This window comes from Charadrius vociferus, unplaced genomic scaffold (assembly GCF_000708025.1).
Source record: "Charadrius vociferus isolate BGI_N301 unplaced genomic scaffold, ASM70802v2 scaffold423, whole genome shotgun sequence".
Taxonomy (NCBI): Eukaryota; Metazoa; Chordata; class Aves; order Charadriiformes; family Charadriidae; genus Charadrius; species Charadrius vociferus.
In genome coordinates this window covers 3,956,112-3,981,860 of record NW_009648149.1, presented here as the reverse complement: position 1 = coordinate 3,981,860, position 25,749 = coordinate 3,956,112, and the positions used below count along the sequence as shown (strand labels likewise).

The 25,749-nt window shown below is 44.2% G+C and overlaps 1 protein-coding gene across 1 annotated transcript in view; it reads left to right on the top strand.

Annotated features, from left to right (window-relative positions):
* Positions 1-25,749, top strand: part of NFIA (nuclear factor I/A) — a 357,711-nt gene that overhangs the window by 253,446 nt on the left and 78,516 nt on the right. Inside the window, exon 4 of the mRNA XM_009883983.1 lies at positions 15,888-15,962. Coding sequence (XP_009882285.1) covers positions 15,888-15,962 — 75 coding nt within the window. The remainder of the gene's footprint in view (positions 1-15,887; positions 15,963-25,749) is intronic.

Genomic DNA, 25,749 nt, shown 5'->3' with positions numbered 1-25,749 from the left:
CAAATGATTTATAAAATGCCTTCACATTCTTGAGTGAGTTCACACTATCACCTCCAGGCACTGAACTGAGGAGTCTTAGGAGTGCATGGGAAACACAGATCTGATAGCTGTTATTTTTCTCTGAAAGAAAAAAAAAAAGGGGGGGGGCAAGAAAGGGCTGATGAAATTTAAAGGAGAAAAGTTTCCTGCTGTGCCCTGGAGTAAATCTGTAGTCAGTGAAGCACTTTCTAGTAAACAAGAGATGTATGTGGTTATAGTGGGTTTTTATTATTACACACTGCCATTGTTTTCCATTTTCATAAGATTCAATTAATGTAATCATTTTAGAGTGTCTCTAATCATTACCTCCCACCCTCCCTCACTCGTACTTGAAGCAAGGGGATCTGCTGCAAGCCACACTCTGGAATGAGGAGCCGGCACCTCTCTCCTGTCACTGGCAAAAGGAGGCACGAGAAAAAGCAGGGCTGCTACCGGGGATCCGAATATTTTTCTTCTCTCTCTCTCTGGCCTTTGCAGAACGCATGGCCGGCACCCCAACCCCTGGCTGCGGGGTGCCCTCCATTGGGCTCTCTGCCACGTCACCCCCCTGCCCCTGTCCCCTGCAGCGCTGGGTGGCAGAAAGAGAATCGGTGCTTCGGCGGTGCGGTGCCAGGGTACAGGCTGGCAGTTGCCCACTAGCCTTTAGCCAGGCACAAGGATATCAACGCCATCTTTCAGACCACCAAAGGGCCCAAAGTCTTCGCTGGCATTTCTTCTGCCAGGATCGTGAGGGAGGAATACTTCTTACGTAGCTTGTAACACCCGCTCACAGCAAATCTAGACCTCTGTCCCTGTTATTTTTCTACTTCTGTTCCTTACTCTTAAAATTGTATCTGTAACAGAAGGCTCTTTGACAGCTGCATCCCCATCTGAAAACCTGCTGGTGTTTGAGGGTTGTCCCCATCTGACCAGCTTTGCAGTGCAGACCACCTGCAATTTTCCCACATGTTATACCTCAAAGTCCTTAAAATATCAGGGAATTTGCTTTCAGGAAATTTCCAATAGCAGAATGCAGAGAGCTAGCCGTGTCCCCCGCGCCGTACAGAGGGGAGCCAATTTTATCGTACAGCAGAGCATGCCATAGCTTGAGCTGCAGGAGGAAGGGAAGAGGTGAGAAGCTGGAGAGCACGGACAGCAGCTTGATGGACTAAAGTAGCTGTGGTTTTGAGGCAGCAGGGGAACCCCACAGATTTTTGTGAGGAAAAGCTTAGAGCAGTAGTATGGTAGCAGCCCACGGCTCAATTTAAAGCAATAGTAAAAGGTCTGGAAAGGATATGACAACTTGAGCAAACAGCTGAGGAATGAGGCAGCCCAGTATTAGTGAACCCAGATTTCTGCCTGTCGTGGCCGTGAAGGATGCATTTGCAATAGGACAGGGAGCCGTCCACTGTTAGAAGGAGAGAGAAGTAAAAATCATCCCGTGTACAATATAAATGTAAGTTGTTATTACTACTATTGCTATGTCAGCCGTAAACTGTTCCCACGAGAACAGAGATGCAACATCATTGAAAAAGAATGTCTTACTGTGAAATGGGCAGCAGAAACACTGTGGCATTATCTGCCGGGTAATGAATTTACCTTGGTGACAGACCATTATTCCCTCCTGCAAATGAACCAGAGGAAGGACAGGAACATAAGGATAACTCAGCAATACTTTTTTTTACACTCTTCTGAATTTAAGAAAAAAAAAAAAGTAGCCAGATATAAATGTAAGGATAGAGAAGCACGGATTGTCAAGAGAGATTGCCTGTGGCAAGATATGGGGAGGGAAGAAAATTTTCTTTCAGGTCTATGCTAACATGGTATATGGACCTCTTAGGCTTGGATGTCATCCCACCTAACATTAGGCATTAAAATGAGGCACCAGCTATGAACCTAAAATCCTCACTCTCCCTCTATAATCAGTGGAGATACTGGGTCTTCTGGGAATTCATCCCTCTCTCTGTTGAACCTCAGGGAGTTTTAAAACTGAAATGTTGCAGGTTAATGCTGTAATTGCTCTGGATTGCTAGGGGAAGTCACCCAACCCTTTCCTGCTCATCCTGAAAAGGCAGAGTAGACAAAGAGTGAGTTTGCTGCAAGAGCAAAGGTGGATCTAACACGGCACAGTGACTTGGTTGAATGATTTCTTTGGGGTAGAATAGTGGACAGTGCCCACGTGCACTTTCTTGCCTTTCTGTTTTTCTCTTGACTTCTACAAAATGGGAGGTTCTTTGATAAATTATCATTTTAGAGAAATGTTTATGTGCTCTGTGGAAGAATGTGTCTAGGGATGGGCACACTGGCAGCAAGAACTTCCTCCTCAATTCTTCCAGTGAAGTTTTGTTCTAAACTGCCCAAATGAAGCCAGTATTCAAAAGTAAAAATGTTCTGTTCCATTTCTTGTTTTCATTCTTTTATGCGCCTGGGGACTAAACTGCTATGAAAAAGAGCCCATTCTCACAGGATGTCTTGCCTAATTTTGCAGACAAGAGAGGTTCAGCTATTCCAATTACGATGAGATAAGAATCTGAAATGTTGGGATCACATCCATCCTGAGTTGAACTCTGAGTCTTCCAAAATCCATCCATCATTATTTTTTCCTTTATTTCTGTATTTCAGTAATGCAAGCAAAGAAGGAATAGAGAAGAAATGGGTGTTTATGCATTATAAACCATAATGGATGGGTTTCCTTTTTACCTGAGTTGCTTTAGTTTAATGTAAAGGTCCCTGTGATTGGAATTCCTTTTCCATTTTCATTCTTTCTGCCTGCTCGACTGCCGCTCATCAACAAAATTCTGCCTTTCATGTAAAGTCAGCCACAGTACAGAGTCCCGTCATTTACATGCAGAGTACTGTTAGAACAAGCCTGATGGCTGTCCCAGGGCAGGTGAGCCAGGCTGCTAAGCGTGGTCCAGACTTGAAGTCCTAGCCCCTGTGGTATCTTCAGATTGTCCCAAATACATGAGGATAGGGCATTTGACACAGCGACTCCACCCCACTGCCACATTTCTGCATCCCTGTGTGTCACCCTGTGCCACACAAAACTGACTGCTGAGGAGGAGTAAGAGGGTCTAGAGAGGCAAGCCGTCTACCGTGGGAAGATGACTGCATAGGCTCAGTTGACCAACACAAGCAAGAGATTCATCTTAGATCCTCACCTCTATACTAGGACTGTGTCTAAGTTGCTGGAGGCAGCCTCCTGGGGTGAGACATCCCACTGTTGTCATCTCAAGTCCTTGAGACACCTCCCCTGGAACCACCCTATCTGCCACACATGGGATGAGCACGTGAAATTGGGTAAGGACTAAGAAGGTCCCTCTCTGCCCCTTCTGTTTACTTTGTTAATCTTGAATATCTCACAATACATTCACAATTAGTGAACTCAGAGGCCCTCTTTGGGCTATGGTCTGAGCAGATTACACAGAAATAAATTCAGTCTGTGTTCTGGCCTGACCTTGGCCTGAACCTGAGAAAGTGAATGCCCCTATCACACCAACATGTGTCTGTAGGAGTACAGTAAACACAAACGGGGGTCACTGGCCCTCTCTGTCGTACAGTCCTAGGCCAGGAGTCTAGAGTTTTGGGCTGTCCGCCCAAGTACTTGTTAATAAATGTCCATTCTTAGTCTGTAAAGGAATGTAGACAGGGCATCCTGCCCTACAAAACACAAACTTAGAATAAAACAGAAAGAGAGTCTCTGTCATCATGCAGACCTCTGCTGCTGGTCTCCACATCCAGCAGTCTCTTCCCACTGGGCTTATGCTGCTAGTTTGGGACTTGGCTGGGGGAATTATCCACTAATACACTGTGGGTTCTCCACCGCTGTCTGCAAGTGTAGTTGCCTGCCTAACCCCAAGTGCATCAGTCCTTGGGAAGTCAGTCGGTAAGTCTGTGCAGCTTCCTCCTCAATACCTGAAGGAGGCAGAGACCTTGCAGAGCCTGGGCTGTGAGACAGGAGAGCCCAGATCACCCAGAGGGGAGGTTGTGTTCCTTCTAGGGGTGTGCAGTACTTTGCCCGTGCATCTTCACACTCCCAGTGGAGTCAGTCAGAGGCTGATGAGGGGGTGACATGCATGATCCTTGTGGAGACTCATCGGTGGCTTTGCTAGTCACTCCACCCTTTTGTTCTTCTCAGGAGACATCCTGCGTAACTCAGGTGAAGTTGGTGCAGAACTTGGTGGCCACCCAGAGATTCTGTGCTTGGTGGAGGCACTTTGTTCTCTGCTAGCAGGCAATGAGGACAACCCCGTCAGGTCTCAGCCCTCAGTGTGCAGTGCCTCTGTGGAGAGGGTGACGCTGCACTGGGTGTCACTGTTGTCTGGACAGGAGTTGTAAACCCAGACTTTTGGCACATGGTATTTGCCTACAGTGCCCTGATCTTCATCCATAAGCATCAAGTTTTGTGCTCTAGGTCTTGTGCAAGCTTGACGTGTCCCTAGACAAGCATTACTGTGCTTCCAGACCCATCCCTTTCTGTCTTCTCTGCCACCAGTATATCAAAGCTTTATTCCAGAGACTTATCTTGGCACCCCACTGTCCCAGGTGAGACAGCACTGCTGGAGAAAATCTCATGAGGTTCCCTCCATCTTCCACGCAGGGATCTCTCAGGTTGGCCCCGACTGAACTTCAGGAGCCCAGTAATGTGGACAGTCAAGGACAGACTCTAAGTGTGTTGTCATGCCATGAAAGTCTCTTCCCTCCCCAGCCACAAGGATAACGAACATGTAAACCTGGTGGAAGTCAGCCTTCTTGGGACTAAAAGTTATCGAAGTTAGGAGGTTATTTTTCTGTACAAAGAATAGAGCAACAGCCTTCTGGAGAGAAAACTCCAAGCAATACAATGGAAAGGACAATCGGTAAATAGAGTAACATGATTTGCATGGGGTTTATTGTGAATTAAAGTTTGCTCAGCAGTGGTGTCAGCAGAGGAGGTGTGAGAAGCAACTCTGAAGGGAGAGAAAAGCCCCTGGGGAAAGGTGGAGCTGGCTGATCCTTGTGACTTAGCTTCCATGCCCAGCATCCTTTTTTTCGCATCGCATTTATACTAGCTAATCTTCAGCAGATATTTCTACAGCTTCCATTATCATGGTGTCCAGCCGCAGCCTTTCAAAAGTGCCTTGGTGTGAAGAGAGAGGAGTGCCAGGAAGGGAGGATGAGAGGAAACAGCTGATGATGCTGCCAGGGTTTGTGTCCCTATCGCCCAGCAGAGCGGGCGGGAAAGCTGCCCGCCCTCGCCTGACCCTGGCCCCACCGGCTCCTCCTGGACGTGGGGCTTTTCTAGAGAATTCTGCCACATGCTCTGAATACGTGGATTATTCCTATAACTATAAACTAACGTGTAAATTAAAAGAAACAACCAACACCTCTTTTTATAGCCCTCTATTTCTGAGTCCACGGGGCTTCAGACTCCCTTGGTTCAGCTCCGAGCGTGTCTACAGAGTAACCTTGGAGGGTACACTTAGCTACCACCAGCCAAGGGAGGGTTTTATAGATCCTAAAATAATTACAGCATCGCGGAGTCTAGTTGTATAATTTCTTGGCAATATACTAATTAAAACTAGATATTTACATACAACGCTTATTTAAACTTAAGATGTATTTAAAAGAACCTGCAGACTTATAATAACTATATATCATGGCTTTATTGAGGACCGTGTTTTTCATGCAGATTGAATTCTCGAGCGCTGTTATTAGCATAAATGAGCCCACGGCTTTATGTTCAGGACTGAATACTTACAGGGCATCTGAATCATCCTGGTATTTCATTTCACCATCTAAAATTATTTTTAAAATACTACATTTTTAAAACTTGCTGTATTATGGCAATTAGACATCGCTCTGTGTTTACTAGGAACAGAGAGTCCAGCAGAGCTGAGTGTTTAATGTGATGAATAGTGTTAGGAGCTCAAAGAAAAGTTAGATGCGTGTCGACACTTATCAAAGCTGTTCTGCTGCTCAGAATGACTGTTCGTGATACTTGTTTCATGATAAACTTCCTCAGAACATGATGTTACTGGAAAAAAAATGATCCACTCTGAGAAATACGCAGGTGACACAGTTGAGTCAGCAGCTTGCAACAGTGACACAGGCTTACGTTTATAAAAATCCCCACTGAACTTTTGTCTTCTGCGTGCGTGTATCACAGCCTTAAAATCTGTTGCCACAAAAGTGTCCTGTTTCGTGTGTTCACTTGCTAGCTCTTTAAACTAACAAAAATCCTCCCACCACCCTGATGAAGAGGTAGATTCCTGGGCTTAAAAGTCTTAATAGTCACAAAACTTTCTTCTTTCATAAGTGATTCATCGTATAAATGTTAGTATCTCTAGTGACCACTGATACCTCTGGGGAAACGATAAACATGGAAAAATAACAGACCGCTGTGGAAAACAGAAAATCCTGCCTCCTGTACGAGAGGGTTTAATTATTGAAGTTGCAAGCATTAAACCCTCTCGTACAGGAGGCAGGATTTTCTGTTACCTCATGCTGTGTTTGAAATATCAACTGGATTTAAAAGAAGGCTTTGTGCTTCACCATGGACCTTTCTTAGCCTCCTGCAGATGGTCCCTGTTGCTGAAAAGAGACATGACTTGTGAGACGGGCAGACCTCCGTGCCGTTTCTTCGTGCTGCTCTAATCCTGCTTTACACCCATAAAGGACTTCAGTCCTTAAGCCCTTACCCTCTTTCTCCTAAATATTAAAATTATTTTCCTGACTGTCATACCGTATTAAAGCAGAATGAAAATGGGTTTAACAATTGCTGGCATGGGGCTTCTGTACAGCATGTGTGTCACAAATCATGTCACTTTTCAGCAATAGGGCTGCTGCCAGCGGGAGGCTCAGAAATGCTCATGTTAATCAAAAATTTTAATTTCAAATCAAATTGACAGTTTACACATGGTGAGAAATGCTTCTCACCATGTGATATTTCAGTATGCTACACTGGGCAAAATGGGTGCACTTTCCTGTTAAGAATTTTGACTGCAGTATCTGCAAATTTATGGGTTTCAGTGTATTGGGTATGGTGAGTAGTTGATCTAAGGGAGCCCCTTGGAGAATAGGAGACAGAAGGGTTTTCATGCAGCCTGGCACTGGTGAGCCGCTGTTGGCACATGCTGCTGGAGAAATGACAGGTATTCAATAAACATCACTATGGTTAAGAGGAAGATTTAAAGGAGGGAGGGGCTGCGGTGCTATAAACAGGATTTGAAACAAATGTGCTTATTTCAGCCCGTGATTAGTCTGAATACCTAAGTATTCCACACCAGTTTTTAAATACCCTTACATTTATTTTCACACTGATGTTCTTCACACAGCATCAACAGTAATATTTATGGCATTAATACTGTAGCTAAATTCTAATCTGAAGTGGTGTAAACCCAAGTAAACTCTACAGGTACCGAGGCACGCTCCATCGGTGTGAAGACCAGAACGTGGCTACGTGTCGTGCTTAGGGCACACAGCCCCCAGCATCGGCTCCTACACGCCCTTACCTCTGCCAGCAGCTTCCTAGAAGTCAGCGGACAAAATTCAGGAGGCAAAATGTCAATTGATACTTGATGAGGAGTAAGAGGAGTGGGGACAGTTGATGGAGCATGGGCGATCAGCCCCAGACAAACGAGTCGTAGAAACTCATGTTTTCAGGCTGTACCAGATAGATGATGCTGACATCAAAAAATGACCAGCTGAAAAGAAATTTCCTTAGATTATTCTCTTTAGGAGGTTTTTCAGCTCTCTGAGGGGTCCTGAGGTTAATGTGATGCCTATCTCGTGACACTGGAGCGTTTATTTTAAAAGGGCCTTGTAGGGGGAAAGGAAGAGGGGCGGCAGTACCCGCCTTCTCGTATCTCCCCCTCCGTATTTATCATTTGCCTGCAAGGGTGAGAAGGTGGGTGGGTGCCCGTTGTCGGCAGCCTGGGGAGCGCCCTGCAGCAGCACATGCCATCAGCATCCCCGGGAAGCTCAGGGAAACCGGGTGGTTCCTCTGGGCTCATTTGGACATCGAGTCATGCTTCGAACTGCGAAGCCCAACTGGCAATATCACCGCAAACCTTGGAGATCACAGCTGTCGTTGCTCTTGTAACCAGGGTTGATATGAAAATATGAAGATAAATAGCTCCTTCATATTATTATTTTCAGGGAGGCAGGCTTTTCTTTTTATTACTCTTTTTATTGTTGGATGCCATAAATATTCCAGAATGATTATCCCGGGGTAGATTTCATCTCGTTTACTTCGAAAGGCTTTTGAGAAGTGCATTATTTTTATAAGCTGCCAAATGAGTATGACCATTTATAATGATTTTTTTTTTTCTTTTCTTTAATATTTGCTTTTTGGATTGAGGACCTGAAACAGAAATATGCTAATTTAAGACATCTGTTGTTTTTCAAGCTATAGGCCCCTATCGGTATTAATGCAGTTAGTTTATTTATCAAATTTGGTATATGGTAGAGAGGGAGATTCTTAATTTTTATTGTTATATCAAAAAAATGTATTTAAATGATTTCTCACCCACATGAGTACTGAAAAGTACCCTACAACGTCAGGAGTAATCAGAAATGAAAACCCACACCAGACATCTTAGATCTTGGAATGGTTTCCATTGCACAAGGTCCTTAACGTGAACTTCAAGGGCTTTCAATGTTTCAAGAAGACCTTTGTCTTTATGAGAAAGGAACTGTCCTTGTGCCCTCCACTTGGACAAAGCCTGACATGATTGATTCCAATCTATGATCGGTTCATTAACGGTAATAAGTTGCCATTAATTCCACTATCTCTGCACTTAAATACCAAATGAGCTAAATCTCCTAAGAGCTGAAGCTGCTGTGGATCCATGCAGGATCAGACTGTTGGTGACACAGCCAGCCTGATACCACCTTCGCTTTGGTCCACATTTATTAATTTGCAACCCAGAACTTGGAGCTCAGTATGACACTCATTGATACAATAATTAGGCATTATTATTATTAGAGATTCTAAAATGCCGTGAGTATGAAAGGTGATGCGCAGTGAGAGGTTACATATTTCTGTTCTGATTCACCTCTGGAGAACACCCATCGTGGCGGGCCGGGTGGATTCCCTAGTGAAAGCATGAGAATCCTTTCTCCGAGCCACCTCCCAGCGCCTTCAGATGTTGATTCCCGACGGCCACCAAGAGTATACAAACTGTATGGAAACAGAGCTGAACTTAAGCACTGCTCCCAGAAGTGCACCCATGAAAACTAACAGCGCTTCACAATTTCGCTGTGCGCTACATACAGGCATTTTAGCTAAAACCCAAAAAGGCAAATCATTTACCAATGGTTTTGCATATTGTGAAGGGTTAACAAAACTTTCATTATCACACTCTATTAAGCCAGGACCAGGAAACAATTTCTAATCAACACTCAGATCTGGGCAGGGATTGTGCAGTCTTTTGTAGGAGGCCTCAGATCTGTGTTCTCTATTCTCACATGCTCACTTCCAGCTGTTGTCATTGAAATCCCACATAATCTCCCCGGGTCAAAGGGCAGTCATCCATGACTGCCGCTGTTAGGAGGTTATGCTGATTTCTGTTGTCAAATATTGGCCCTTTTCTCTTTCAATCACTCCCATTCTACTTTTTTTAACAAGAAAGATCCAGCCTAGAATTGTATTACATGACTTTAAAGTCTTAAAAGTGTTCCTCTATTGTACTAACACGACATGCCCTGGACGGTCTAATCCATCCTGCTATGGGCCAACAAAGAAAGTTCTAGTGCTTCTTAAAACCTCAGCCAAGGCAGGTAGGTGAGCCGGAGAGAATAACGGCGTATGTGACATGTGCCCCAGCAGTTATTTCATAAGAAAATGTGTAATTTGTCTAAGGTGAGCTATAGTTGTGGCATTAAAATTAAATTGGAAATAACAAGCTGAAATAGAAGTGGGAGCATTTGTTAGGGAACAAGAGAGGTTTCTGTATCACCTTTAATATATTATATCTTGCTTAACTCTTCTATAAAAAGTCCATGAATTAAAAATGTGGTATAATTTACCATTAAAGCTTTATCACTTACAAATTTGAGGAATGCGTTTTGTACAAAGCAATTAAAATGAGGCCGCTGTGCCAGCTCTGGAGGTCGGTACGTGGGGTCTGTTGGTAAATGCAGATTTCGTTGGTTACGTGCAGTATTCAGGCCTGCGTGCGGCTCCCTCGTGCTGTCTGCCGTCTGAACAGCAGAGACATTCACTTGGACAGAGTATTGCAGCTGGGATAGATGGTCTCTTCCATCTCCCCATCTTTGGCCCTATGGATCTAGCTTTCAATCTCCAACGCGGGGTAGTGACCAGGTGTCTCTTGGTGATCGTCCCTGCTGTTGCCCCAGGGCAGGGTGAGACGGTAAAAGCACTTGGGCTGGGGCTGGTCTCAGCCCAGGGTGCTCCCCCCGGCCACCCACGCTTGCCCTGGAGGTGGACGCCTCCCAGAAGAGAGGTGCACCAAGAGAGATCCCACCACACGACCACGGTGCCAGACTGCCCGCAGGACCGTGGCTCTGTGCAGGGGGAGGTGTTTCTGTAAGGGGATGCAGTCATGGGGCTGCCGTGGCTGCGTCAGCGCAGGCTTAATAAACTCACCTTCCAATTAAGCAGAGTGTAAATGGTACGAAGGTCTTCAGCCGAAGCGTGCATATTCTGTCCTTTCCTTTTGCTGGAGAATGCAGATTAGGACTAACTCTGTCACTCCCATCCTCCTCAGCCAGTGCAGCCGTGGAAAAGCTAATCTTTTGGGAGTCCTCGGGGTGATCCGGATTCCCTCTGATAACATCCCCTCTCTCAAGGCCTGCATGTGCTGTGTGATACAGACATTAATTTTCTAATCAATATTATTGCTCCACATTGTTTGTGAAACATGGGATTATCTAGATAGAGGATAAACCCCAAAGGAATCAAGTTGCACTTTGAGCAGAGAGGGCTTTTCTTTTAATCAGGCATTTGGTTAAGATAATAGGCTTGAGACCCTAATTGATTATTACTATTTTAAGGGTTTAAGATGGCTATGTATAGTGAGATGCTGAACATGAAAAAGGCTTTAGAAATGCCTTCAGCGCTAGTTTGGGGGAGTTGTGTAATTTCAAAACACTGAAAAGGAATCAGTCTCCCAAAAAGCTCTTCTCCAAAGCTTAATACATTGTCACTCGGACTGTAGTGGAAGAGAAATAACCAGACTTGGGACTTTTTCGTCTTCAAAGGAGTAACTCTTTCCCGTTTTTATTTAAGCTTGGTTTTCAGGAAACCAGCTGTATCTCTGTTTAGAAAATAACTTGTATATTTATGGTGCAGTCTAACTATTTTATAATAAAAATAATACTGTTGGTTTACACAAGGAAGCCTGCTAATTAAATAACAATAATACCTTGAGCACCTTGAAAACATCTTCTGATATTCAATTAAGGAACAATAACCCGATGAACTTTAACCTATAGACCATATTCAGACTTTCTACATAAAAGTAATTGCATCAGTCACGATTTTCTCAAGCTACAACACAAGCTCTTGATTGGTAGCTCAATGTTTGAGACTCCTTTTTACAGCATTAATTGGGAAAGCAGACAATACTCTCCCTGTAAACTAGATTTTAGGACGAAGGTTAGTTGCCTTTGTACACGTTTACTCATTGAAATAGGAATGTTTGCTTAATAATTCAAAACAAATAGCATTAGACAACAAGTCCTAATCCTGATTTCTCCTCTGCCAGTGTAAATTAGGAGAAAATTAGGTGAAACTCTATTTGATCAGTGTAGAAAGACTTGTTTAAAACTGCTTTGAGATCAGAATTAGGCTCCAGCAATTCAAGCCTTTTCTTCTGGCTTCTTTACTGAGGTCTAAAAGAAGAATATGTAAATTGCATTATGAATTTTCTCCCCAGTTAAAGCAGTCATCATGTTATGGAAAGATGTTTTTCATGTGGTACTTGTTATGATAGTGTTGCATCGTGTTTGTACGCTATACCAAATGTTTGATTAGGTAATGGCATATTATTTATTAGCTAGTATCCCGATTTGCTTTGTTCAGTTTGGTCTTACCCTGATTTTTTTTCTGCCTTGAGGGGGAAAACGATCATCTTTGTGAACCAAAGTGAGGTCTTCTGTAATGAGCTAACTCCTGGCTGGACGTAGACTTGGGTTGAAGGCAATGATTTAACAATATATTTAAATACCTGCTTAACTTTGTCAGCCCATCTTTATTTGGCAGGGCAAATAAGCATGTGCTGTAGTCAAGCATGTGATGAAAATGAAGCTCTAACTGCTTTGCTGAGTCAGGGCCTGCCTTGGCTAGCCAGGTGTCTTAATTTATACTCAGAACTTCAGTGAATGAGCTCTGTTAGTTTTTTATAAAGTGAGTAAAAAGTCTCTCATCCTCATTTTCAACACCTGCTTTACTACCAAAATGTGACTGTTGCACAAAACTGCAGAGATAACCTGATCATACACAGCAATTTCTATGTCCTATCTTTGGGATATTTAGCAAAAGTATCACAGTGCACATATATTTCTGTAAAGTGCCGTATGAAAAGTAAATCTTGCAAGCTTTCAAGATGTTTAATTATCTTTTCAGTAAAGGAGCTCGTTAATGCTAACATCTGCATATGTAATTGCTTGACTTCACCTATTTTTTTCTCATTCAGAATTAAGTGGAACAACCAAATTGATATACTTTTGCATTTTGACCCCTGTTAATAGGTGCAAAATGTTTATTTTGCATATTTTGTCAATCCTGCTATTTCCCAGTCATTCTTCTTTTACACGTCTAGCTTTTTTGTCCCGTTTCTCTCGTTCTCTTGTTGCACTGTTATCACAGTTCAGCAAAAACGACAGTTTTAGGCCTGGATTTTGCAATCCATCCAGGCAAACCTTTAAAGTTTCATGGAGTCCTACTGAACTGCGAATTCACAGACCAACCGTGCATCGAGTGAGTTCAAGATACATCTCTAAGCCAAGGGCATTGCTTTTGTGGGTATCAAGATATTATTAATGATTGGCGAGACGAGCCCCTGATTTCCTAACGTTCATAAGTAAATAACAAATTGGAAAATTGTGAAATTCACCTGTCGTTTGTGAAATGTTTATTTTCAGTATTGAAGGATGAAAATCTAATCGCTCTTATTGCGTGCCGTTGTTTAATGATTACTATTACATGTACACACATAAGAAACGTTCCTACAGAAGTAAGTGTGCATTTTGGGTATACCCAGCAAAATCAGAATCATGAAGTTAGCAGGCCCAAGCTAACTTGCTCAACTTTTCTTATGCCCTGTAGGACTGTGAGAGCTAGAATGTATTTAAAACCATTCTACGGCATTTTCATTTCTGGTTTTACCTGTGTTTGCTAGGTTGAGGTAACATGGTTAGCCATGCGATAATCACAGGTTTTTGGATGATTATAAAAGGCTCTAGACTTCCCCTTAAAAACTCAGCCAAATGTCCTACCGTAGCTGTGATTTGTTTTTTACTTCCGTATTTAAATTTCGCCTTCACTCTTAGTGCGATAGGAACCTGCTGGGGAAATGCAGGTGGAAGTGGACACCGGAGCAGAGCCGGTATGGTGCGCTGTGGAAAACCAACACGTGACAGATGCTGGTAGCATCGCTGAATGCACTTCTGGAAGTTGCTCAGATACTGCCATGATGAGCACAGTATGAGAAGTTATATAGCATAGACTGGCTTCCCTACGAAGGGCTCTGTGGAGTAGTAAGCGTCCTGGCCCTGATCCAGCAAGGCACTTAAGCATATGCTTAATTTTAGGCACATGAGTGGTTTCAGTGAAGACCTAAGAGAATTATTTTTAATTCACAGATCATTTAATTCAATAGGCAGGTCTGCTGCAGCATATGAAAAGTAGATCTTCATATTAAAAATACTTGGGAAATTGTCAATGAACAAACATTGTGTATGGCCAGCAACCATTTCTAAAAAGCAGAATGATGTAGTCATCACCTTTATTATGGTAAAATACAAAGCAGATCAGGCAAAAGCATTTACAATTATCCGAGAGCTATTTCTAAGTTGAAAATAAGGAAAAATAAAAGCTTGTGAGAACATTTTTTCATTTAAAGTAGAGAAAAATTTATTCTCTTGGTGTAAATAAAAACCTTGTTTGCAGATTGAGGAATTTGTTTGTGTTGAATTTCAGCATCAATTTCAATATTTTATAGTACATTTATCTACAGCTGGAGCATGACAGATTTGTGTATATTTATATGTTTGTGTACATAATACATATGTATACACACATACACAAGGATGCCCAAAGATATACATATACACAGTTTGAAAACTCATCATTATTGCTGAAGTATAAAAACATGACTGATGTAGAAACTTGTCTCAAGTCTGTTAGCTTAGCGACTGCGTTCATCTGGCACCGTAGGATCCTCACAGAAACAGGGAAGTTCTGTGCAAGAACAGAATTCGCTGAGGACTTGGCTGGAGGTGAATGGCTGACCTCCCTCCAGATCTCTCCCAAACCTTTTCCTGACACGTTCCCTGACATGTCAACCTCTGTGGTCCTGCACACGAGATGTATTTCTTTTAATTCCCATTCTGCAGGTAGAAATGGCAATGGGATATGTTGGGGTTTTTAAACGACCGCAAAAGACAGACAGGAGAACAGATCTGCAGCTTGCATTAGTACTATGGCTCCGGTCACTATAGGAAAGTGCACAGGTATTGCCACAATGAGCACAGGGTACGGTAGAATATACTAAACGTAGGGAAATCGTACTGAATCTGACAAACAATTAACAACGGAGCAGATGGTGCCCCTGCAAAACATTCAATAATATATGTGTGCGTGCACTGGAATCAGTAACTCTAAGTAGGACAACCTAAAAAGGTATGCCACTTATCCTGTGGACAAGTAGGACTTTACAGTTCTTTTAATAATCTCTTTATCCTGAGATTTCTCCTTTGACCCTGATTTCAAAAGCAGGAGGTCAGTCTGGCCGACTAACCACAGACCTCTAATTGAAGTCCAGATAACGTCCCGCGTGAACTGCTGTATCCCACTCCGCACACTCGCACTGGGTTGCAGCCCGAAAGCTGCTCCTTTTGTAATTGATCATACCCGTGAAAATTAAATGAACATTTGGTGGTAGGCATGTTTTCAGAGAAGAAGGAAAATACTGTTATGTAAAGTGTAATAACATTTTGATACCAAGTGTAGAGGCATTCCTTGCACAAGGGACGCAAGTGTGGAAGCGTATGCCCTGGTTCCTAAAGATGGTCCAAAGCTCAAAGTTAATACTTTTCTTATGCAGAGATTTATTTTTCTTTTTGAAAACTAGTTTTAAATGTTAGGGATTTTTTTTGTGTGTGTGGGGGGGAAAGGCTTTAATTTAATTTTTTTTAACCAGCTGCTATTTTAAGATTTCCCCAGTGTAACCTTAGAAAATGAAGAGTACATCTTTAAATCTTGTTTTGTTTGAATGAATGGGTAGATAATCCTGATCAGATGTTTCTTTAGAGAATAATGTTTAAAACGATTATGGAACTTAGCTGTCCTGTCTGTTTCCTAGGTACAGTATTTTCATTTCAATTGTGAAGTCATTAGGGGTCATCCAAGGTAACCGTTTATTAAAATAGTCCTCTTTTGTTTCAGATTTCCTGTTGAGATGCTTTAACATGTAAAAATCTCCCTGCTGATGTGTCATGTTAGCTTTCCTAACCCCTAGATAGAAACCACAAAGCAGCCTACATAGCTGTATGACTAGTTACCCACCTACATAAACAATAATTACTGCTAAGTGGGAAATTAGATGTCACATTTTAAGTCTAAATGAAAGTAAAGTATTTGAGAATACTGTCATTAAATGCTTAAAGTTAATCGCAGTTCTCTCACTCTGTTTGTTTTGTAGGACATTTGGGCTTCCAGGACAGTTTTGTCACATCAGGTGTTTTCAGTGTGACTGAGCTAGTAAGAGTCTCACAAAGTAAGTATCATTTTGTGGTCAGTTTATGTGGTTTCTGCAATCCCAGGTTTTTTTTTTCTTTGATTCTTATCGTGCCCCTTCCCCAATTTAGAAACAGCATCTTGAAAATTGAGTCTCTTCTGGCCGTTTCTCGCCAGTGTTTATGTGCCACATTTTTTAATGTGAGAAAATAAAACAGTGTAATTTTTAAAAGTAAATAAAAAAAAATGTATTTCTGCAAACTTGCATGTGCAAGGTGATAAGCTCATCCAGTACCCAGCTGAAAACGGGCAGACTCTGTATCAGAGTGCAGATAAATGCCTACAAAGATCAGCTTATCCGGTGGATCCCTTGCAGGATCCAAGGGCTGTGTTTTAATTGGAGCTCTAGAAATGACATGATCTGTGCACATAAGCCTGGAAATTTTCTTGCATGTTGTGTTCATCCCTGCCATGCGCACATGTGTTTGTACACCTGGAAATTAATGAACTCGTTAATAATGCCAACAACTGTACCAGCCTCAGCTCTGGTAATCTCAGTTGCGCAGAGGCACATACAACTTGACTTCGCAAGGCCCGCATTTTCCATTAACTGTATGGAATCCTGTCTTCTAGAAGGATTTGTTTTTTGACCTTTAAAGAATGCTAATGCCCCCAGCATGAGTGACACACTGCAGCATGATCATTACAGGCTTGTCAATACTCACTAACAACAGTGAATTAAGAGTACCTGTCACCACCCTGTTCCATTGATCAGAGGTGCATTGATTGTATTTTGCTATGACATAATCCAGATAGTCCAAGGAGAGCGTATGGACACTCTCGTGAGTGAGTGAGCCAGGTGAGCCAGGCCATAGGTACTAGTCCTTTGGGGATCTTCTCTGCAGCTAGTGTGGAGCTCTGCAGTAGCATCACTTTGTCACCAATTACCACTGCTCCAGGTGAACCACTCAGCTACAAAACCTTGGGGTTTGCAACCAACCTCTTTAGCACAGCCAGTGATAAAAATGGTTCTCCTCCTAGATAGCAGGAATATTTGTTTATGTATTGGCTCTGAGCATGTAGTTTAAGTCCTTCTGGGGCTGGAATCTAACTGGCACAAACCTAGCAGAGAATCTGTGGGTTTGAGTCAGAAGACAGAGTTTCTGTAAGGATTGTTCTGGTTTATTTTCTCTTTTGTAAAGACTTGTGCGAGCTAGTAAATCAGCTTTATATTAAAAAATAGGATGCTACAAGGAAAGCGTGGCAAGTGGGAGAAACATGAATGTCAGAGTTACATGTGCTGGAGAGAGAGACAGAGGGAGAAAAAGTTTAAGGCGGACATTTCTCCTGAGTTTTCTTCCCTGATAAATGGTGGGAAGTTTGTGAGAAGGACAAAGTTAGGAGGACTTAGAAGTCAAGAGGAGCTGCTGAGCACTCGGCACATTTGCAAATCAGTTCACTTACTGAAGTGCTTAAATAGGGACTTTGACATCTAACTCACTGTACTGTGTATGCTAACTTGCTGGTACCTGCAGCACAGTGGACAAAACCAAGTTATCACCGGTCTTTGAACGTCTCCGTGTTATGTCGCTTTATTTCAGCGTGACAGCGTAAGGCTTTTGAAGCCCACAGGATTCACCCTCCCCCTCTGCAAGGCATCCCACTTCACCACAATCTTATCTTCACTGTAGGAGCCCTACACAGCAGAACTGCCTCTGGACTCTGTCAGCCGTGCTTCATGCGTGCACAGGACAGGGCTGCTAGAAAAGTGCCCCTGGTCAGGACTTCAGCCTTCACAGCCAGCCCCAGTCTCAGCCTCCCTGAGAGTTTGGCATTGACCTCATGAGCGTCGCGTTTCATGTCTCTTAATCTTCCATTATATTTTATTGTAACTAAAGTAAAACTTTGTGTATCAGAAATGCTAGTGTTCAGTATGCTTTGCAAGCTAGGAACTGCGGCCAAGACATTCCCTCTGCTTGCTGCTGAAACGCTCCCCCTCCAAGGGCAGGGCACCTCCACGCAGGAGGAGCAGAACAGGAATGAACTTTATCGGAAGTAAGGAAGGAGGTGTTGGTGGGCAAAATAAAAAGACTCAGCTTTTATCTGTTCCAGACACAGGGGTTTGCACTCTTTTTCATGAGCTCTTTAATAATCCTGGGAGGTCGGGACCTCAGTTTTATATCCTGTCTACAAGCCAGCACCTCTACCAAAAATAGTGTCCCCAAAGCATATCGGGATATCACTTCAGAACTGACTCAGAGGGAAGAGTGCCAGCAACTGATTTAGCTACACTGCTTTTGATAGCACCCTGGATTTTCCTTGGAGATGCCCCAGACATGTTCTGACCAGCCGTAACCTTGTTTACTTTGTGAGGTCTGAGAAGCCCACAGCCTGACATGCCGTGGCTACCCAGTAGGATATGTTTAGTGTAGAGTCTAGCAACAAATTCCCAGCGAAAGTCACTATGAATTCGCATGCTCATATTAAAAGAATTATTTAGCATAACAGAGCAACAAAGTAATTGCTGCGTATTTGCCTAAATTGGCAGGCAAGGTCTTTTAAAGAGTGTGCTTTTTCCATATAACCCTTGCTGGGTTGTCTGCATATTCCCGTGTCTGGATTTGAGACCAGTCCACGGGTTGCTTTCATTCTGGGGAGCTCAGCTTATGAACAGCCATCATCCAGACCCACCAGCAGCTATTAACAGTCTGTAGCTTGAGTAATCAAAGCCTCCTCAGTCCGTTCTCTTGTTTTTACTTTCTAAAAAGTCATTGCTCCTTCAGAAGCCACCGTGGCTGGGGAAGGACCAAGCCTGCCTATCCATAGCGGGCCCTCATGTTTAGTCTCTGCTCTCTTCCTGAGTGGGGTCTGTGTTGGCTTTACAGAGAGGTATCATCTTTGTCTATGCCCATTATCATGTTTCTTTCCGTGTGTGCTTTTGATAATATGATGATAGAAATAAGTGATTTCCCACAGTTTTAACTGACCTGCGCTTTGCTGCTGTTATCTAAAATTACTTTTATGAAATACTGTTGGTAGCAATTATGTACCAGGTTTATTTAGTGAAGTTCCCAGAGGTCCACATGACAAGGAGTCTCAAGTAATAGGCAGTTGTCTCTGTCATGCAAATTTGGGGAATGAATTAAGCAAGCAAAAGGTCAGCTGTTACCATTATCTATCTTGCCTATCAGTGCTGATCATCACAGTTTCTGTGAGCTATTGAACAAGTCTAGACTGTTTTGGTAACAGAAACTTGCTTTCTTCAGTCCCATGGGTGCAGAGTTTCTTTCGAAATGCTACCCAGCTACTGAATCTTGCAAAGCCTAGCAAAATAAAGTCGATCATAAATGTTCATCTGAAAAACAGATAGTTCCCCCTCCACCCCATCTGATGTGGATGTTGCAGACCACGCTGTCAGCTCCACGTTATTAGCAGGCGAAGGGTGTGAGCTCCATTCTAAGCGTTGTCTGCCACCCCAGATACTGGGGACACCCCTTCAGATAAGAGAGACTTCATTCTTCCGTCTCTTGAGAGGTTTGGGCTGACAACAAAAAGCTCAGAAGCAGAAGCGTTGGAGATGCACAAGTTTGGTGAACTGACAGCCAGCTGTTGGCAAAGCAAAACCTTCTCCCTCCCTACCCTTGTTAGGAAAATATTCCGCTCGCTGTGTGCAGCTATCTGCAGGGCACTGGAGGATACCTTCTGGAGAAGGTGCCGGCAGAGGGGTGGCTGTGGTGCCAAACCACTGCCAAGTGTAGGGTCCCGTTCGCTTGGCAGAGGCTGGGAGGCCACGGCGGGCTGGAGCAGGGAGAGAGGCATGGGGAACGCTCTTCGCCTCTTGGCTTTGAGTCCGCACCATGTGCTCTTGTGCGGAGAGCTGCTGGGAAGATCTCCTCCCTTGGAGGTCCTTCAAGCAGCCAGATAAACTGCACTGCCCAGGATGTGAAGAAAGATTTAGGATTTATGAACATTTGCCAGAGCCAAATCAAACATATTTGTTTTGTGCTGTGTTATTTGTCAAAATGACATCATTCTTCATGCTGATAAACAAGGGAATTCTGACTGCGCCCTGGACTGAAAATGCCACACTTTGAGTTTTAAGACGTTAGCTCTGTGCGGGAAGGAGCTGTACGGAGCAAGTGGGGTGACTTTTAATCCTTCTAATGAGCCGGTGAAACCACAAGCACACAAGCGTACATGCTGTTGCTTACCGCTCCTGTATAAACACAGAAGTGGTCCGGCTAATTATCCCTCAAACAGTTACACTAATTCCACAGGTAAGAGGTGCTTTTGTGGCCAAAGTTCGGGATCCTGCAACACGGAGGCTGCTGGATGGGGCGGGTGCCGGGCTTGGGTCGCGGCTGCTTTAGCCGTGGAGGCCGGGGAAGAGGCTGTCCTTGCCGCGAGGCAGCAGGCGGATGAGCGCTAGAAATGAAAGTAATTGCCGCCGCTCCAGGCACGGAGCGTGGGTGCGACGGAGGAAACACAGCTTCCTCACGCCTTTCATCCGGCGGCCAGGTACAGCCGAAAACAAACTGCAGGGCGAGTCCTGCCAGCCCCAGCACGTACTGGATGCCTCTGGCGAGGCACGGGGTGCCCCGGGTGCTGTGGTGGGTCTGGGGAGGATGCTGCTGCCTTCTCGCGGTCCAGGAGAGGAGAAGAGGCTCTCCTCCACGCAGAGCACGTGTGTGAAAGACGGGGTATAATAAAACAGGTCTCTCTAAACAGCAGCCTGTATGTTTTCTGCTATACTAAGCATTACAGTAGTGAAGGTAGTTAAAGTCAGCAGCATGAAAATTAACATTTAAAAAGATACTCTGTATTTCTCAGTAAAGCACTGCTATCCAAAACACACTGTTTGGGCTTGGGTATGAGAGGAAGAAAAAAAGAATATAATAAAAAATAGACTGCAGGCAAAGAGTGAACAGTTGCCGTGACCTTGCCTTTTGTATGCCATTACACAATTCAATGGCAGTCCACTCAAACCTTGCTCTCGATCAATATCCTATTAAAGCAGCACAAAAAGTCTCTATAAACTTAGTGGTTAGCTATGTTTATAAATGGAACTCAGCATAATTAGATGGTCAATAGCAGGCTGTACTTGTAATTTTAAAATGAACATCACACATTTCATATCTGTTGTATTCGGCAAAAGCTCTTTGAATCTAAAGATACAGTGTATAGGAAACAAAGGCCTTGCAAATAAAAAAACCATCCAGCTCCCCTTTCCTCTCGGCAGCGGCAGCACTGCCGTGTGTTTCCCTTTGTTTATGGAGTCACAACACAGGAAAAAGTTTATTAGTCAAATGTCATGTTTCTCCCATTTAACCTTAAACACATTATCACTTTGCTGCAGTGTTACACATGTAATGATCTTAGTCACATCCTAGCCCCTTTGCAAAAATAAATACATACAAATGAAATAAAGAGAAACTAAATATTAACATGACTGAAAGAGAGTGCCATATTCCAAGGAAGACAAATGCCAGCCTGACTGGTTTTATTTAGTGGGTTTCCTGTTCTGTAATTCAATAAATTTTTCAAAATAAATATTCCAATTGGGTTAAGTCAGAGGGCTTTTTGTTAATTTCTCTGTTATTTTTCTTGACATTTCGGGTGAGGATCTGAGCTAACAAGCTGGCAGCGGAGGGAACAGGCTGGCAGCAGGGGCGATGCTGCCCTGTGTCCCGGAGAGCAGCTCAGCGCTGGTGCTCGGGCAGAGGCACCCACCTTCCTCCTTCTCCTCCTCTTCCTCCTCCTCCTTTTGAGTAAACTAGTTCCTCCTGCCCCTCAGGGCGAGCGAAACATGTCCCGTCTGCGCAGGGATTGTTTTGTGATGCCAGCGGCTGAAACGGGAGCTGAGGCCAGCATCAGTTCTCTTGCTTACACATGTTGCTGCGCACATCAGCGGGATGTGTGTTAGGGGCAGGGGGTCCTTCCTCCTCGCCCCCCGTCAGCTCAGAGCCCTGCGTCAGGTGACATCTCGATGCCGGCACATAAGCGGAGACTATTGTTTTGACTCGCAACTGCAATTTCTGACATCCTTTCCTGTTTGGGAGATGTTCCTGAGCTATCAGAAGGTCACTTTGCTGCAGAACATCTCTTAGCTGGGGGTTGGGGGAGAATTGGAGTGTTTTTAATGTCGGTGCCCGGAGTTTCTGCAGGCTGCAGCGTGTAACAGCCGGCGGTGCTGGAGAGGAGCTTCCCAACCACGCTGCTGCTTCATGTGGGGCCAGAGCGTGTTCCCGGGGCAGAGGAACAGGGGTGTAGGGGAGTTGTGTGGTGGATTGTCAGAGGCTGAGAGAGTTGGGGTTGTTCAGCCTGAAGAAGAGAAGACGTTATAGCAACTTTCCAGTATCTGAAAGGGGCCTACAAGAAAGGTGGAGAGAGACTTGTTACAAGGGCATGTAGTGGTAGGACAAGGGGGAATGGCTTCAAACAAAGAGGGGAGATTTAGAATAAATATCAGGAAGAAATTCTTTACTCTGAGGGTGGTGAGACACTGGAAAAGGTTGTCCAGAGAAGCTGTGGCTGCCCCATCCCTGGAGGTGTTCAAGGCCAGGTTGGACGGGGCTTGGAGCAATCTGGGCTGGTGGGAGGTGTCCCTGCCCAGGGCAGGGGGGTGGAACTGGATGAGCTTTACGGTCCCTTCCAACCAGAACCATTCTATGATTCTACAACAAAGAGGTTTAATTTAGACAGAGTTTTGCCACAGTTTGCACCACTTTGATCCCTTTGCTTATTCTCCAGAGCTGCCGCCTTTGCGGGGAACCTTGCAAATAAATGCAAGTGTTCCCTTGCCATCAGCTTTCTGGGCCCGTGCGAGGTGGACAGTCCACAAAGGCAGTGTGAAAAGCCATTTGGGGCAGGCTCGGGTGCCTCCTGGCTGGGCTAGCTGCACCGTGCCCGCTCTGGTGGCCAGTTGCACCATAGAAGAGCCGTGAGGAGGCAGATGCCCGGCAGCGAGCTCCCAGCACAGGAGGTGCGGGGTGTCGCACCGCTCTGCCGGGGCTGAAGCAGAGACAGAAAGCACACAGGGCTTCAACCCAATTCCAGCCAGGAAGAGGAAGCGACTTTCCGCCATGCGGATGAAAAACATTAACCTCTTCCAAGACAGTCTCAGGGTGGGCTCTACAGTCAGCTCGTTGCTGTGTTTGATGGTAGTAATGGGGGTAGCTGCGAGCAAAGGTAGAAATACCCTTTGCTGAAAGACAGGCAATCAATTCGTTCCTGTCGGGCAGGCAGGAGAAGGGACTTCAGAGCAGCTTAGCCCTGTGCAATGTTTGCCACAGCACTTGAGCTGGTTGTGGCACAACCGTGGCCGGTGTGTAAGGGCTGCCAAGGGGTTTCGGGCTGCCACAGGCCAGCGGGGCACTTTAACCTCCTCTGCTTACGTCTGTTGGTGTGTGTCAGAGGTGGGTTTCATTGTTTAACCCTCAGGATGTACATGGGCTCTTGAGTGTGGTGAGGTGGTTCAGCCTGTAACAACCAAAGCTTCCTTCGTGTTTGCTGCCCCGGCAGAAATTTCTCTGTGATTAGCCCTTTCTACTTTGTGCTGAGTTTACACAGCGTTAGCAACGCGTTGTTAGCAGTGCGTTGTTCCTACCCCACCCCTGCTCTGGAGATACACTTCATTTTCCTATAGGGTTAATTCAAGGGTTGGAACAGAAATGTCCAGAATTTGGGGAGACAGCGATAAACAGGGGGGGGGTGAGAAGAGAAGCGTTATCTACATACCAGTTTTTCTTCCGTATCTATTTGGAATAAAACTGTTTCATAAATCTTGCAACGCCTAGGAAATTCATCGTGCCTCAGAAAGAAACGGTGCTTTAATTTAGTGCTTGCCTTATTCGGTTCCCGTTTGGGAAATAGTATGCTTAACCTGTAAGTGAGGCTTTGGTAGGTAGAGGGAGCGGAGGAATTGATCAGCAAAGGGTTTACAGAGCACAAATCTGTTTGGCAAGGAAGTTGCTGAAAACTGTGGAGTAGATGCTGCAGAGAGTACCTTTATGATTGATTTCCATTCAAGTCAGACTGACTGCAGTGTGGTCATTTTTCTAACCCATAACTGCTCACACTGCAGCAGTCTGCTATCTGCAGGGTGTCTGAATTATAGCAGTCCATGTCCGTGTTACCTTTTACACAAATTACTTACACCGGTTTCTTTTTCCATGCAAATTCATCAGTTTTACAGCCTCTTGTAGCTGCTGTCAGGAAACTGTTGCAGAGAGCACAAATTGATAAAACGAGTTAATTTTACTAGGCTTAATTTTTCTTTCTTTCTGTTAACACACCCTCTCATATACCCAGTGTGCAGGAAGCGTATGATAGTTAAGAGAAGATAACAAAGGTTTTGAGTGTTCTTGTCATAAATTACTTCCCAACTTCGTTCCTTTTAATGATCATTCCAGATTTTCTCAAGTTTTAATGGCGTTGTGTATTTTCCGTCCCATGCTTTTAAAAGTCCCCGGCTATCCAGGCCGTTCCCTTTCTGTCTCAATGACGTTCTTAAAAGATCCTTGCCAAACAACAACTAATTGTCTTGTGGGGATGATGAGGCAGCTGCAAAGCTACATTATTCCTCTGTCAAATCTGACATTGTGAGCTCCTTAAGACTTGGGGTGAAATACTGGCCCCATTACAGTCAATGGCAGCACTCCCAGAAGCCTGCGTTTCAGCCCAGACATGTTAGCTGGGTGATAGCAGCTATCCTGTCTTCATTTCCTCACTCCTGCCCCATCGGGGTGAAAGATTTTTTCATGTCTGAAAATGGGCCAGATTCTCAGACCAAAGATTAAACTTGGCTCGGCATCCTTGTGTGGCATTGAGACTGCTTCGCCTTTGTTGCTGTGAATCGGGGCTCTCAGACAATACATTCCAGGCCAAGCTTGCGCCTTTTATTGTGCTGTACGTCCTTTTTCAGATGTCTCTGAAATGTGGGAGAAAATCATGATCTGTAATTGTCAGCTCCCAAAGTTGTATTGTCCTGTAAATAGCACTGGAACAGCAACAGTGGCTATGGTACCGTTTGCCGTATAGTGGCGTTTTTTTGTGAAATGCATTATCTGTTAACTTTAACGTTAAACTGCTCCATTCCTTTTCTGTTCCCAGAAGAATGCGGCACATGGAGTTCATAGCCTTGTGCCTGCAAACTTCAGAGTGTGTAGGAATTCATAACGTTTTAATGTAAAGCCGAGGCTCGAGGACAGGGAAATTAAAGGTATTTATACCCCTTACAATGAAACTTAGGTGCTGGGGAAGGTAGTGGGAGGTGAACAGTGGAAGCCAACTGCTGGATAAAAGTTTTTGAGAGTCATATGTCTCTAGCTCTGATTTAGCTGGAGGAGAGGCCAGAGGAAAACTCAGATGCTCGCAGGCAGAAAGGAACTGAGGTTTCTCATCTGCTTTTGTGCTTTCTCCAAGGAGCACTTGTAACCTCTGTGCTTGTGGATGTACATCACGTATATACCGAAGGTCCCGAGGTGTGTATTTCCATGCCCGTGCTGCTTATAGATTATGCCAGACACACTACAGGGATGGTGCAGCCTGTTTGTAACTGTGCCAATAAATGCAGTGTTGTCCTACAAGCGAAAGCAACAAGTTTCATTAAATGTTAGAAAGATATTAACAGAAAAGCAGTGTTTAAAGGAAGTCTTGCCATAATTGTTTAATTATTTTTTTTTAAAAGAATACCTTTGGAGGAATGTAAGAAAGAGTCTATGTCATGGAACGTTGTATTCTTGATAAAATTTACATCTTCTTGATTACAATGCCAGTTACCATTAGCATTTCCTAATTTCCACATCCCACCTGTTCTCATTGTGGAA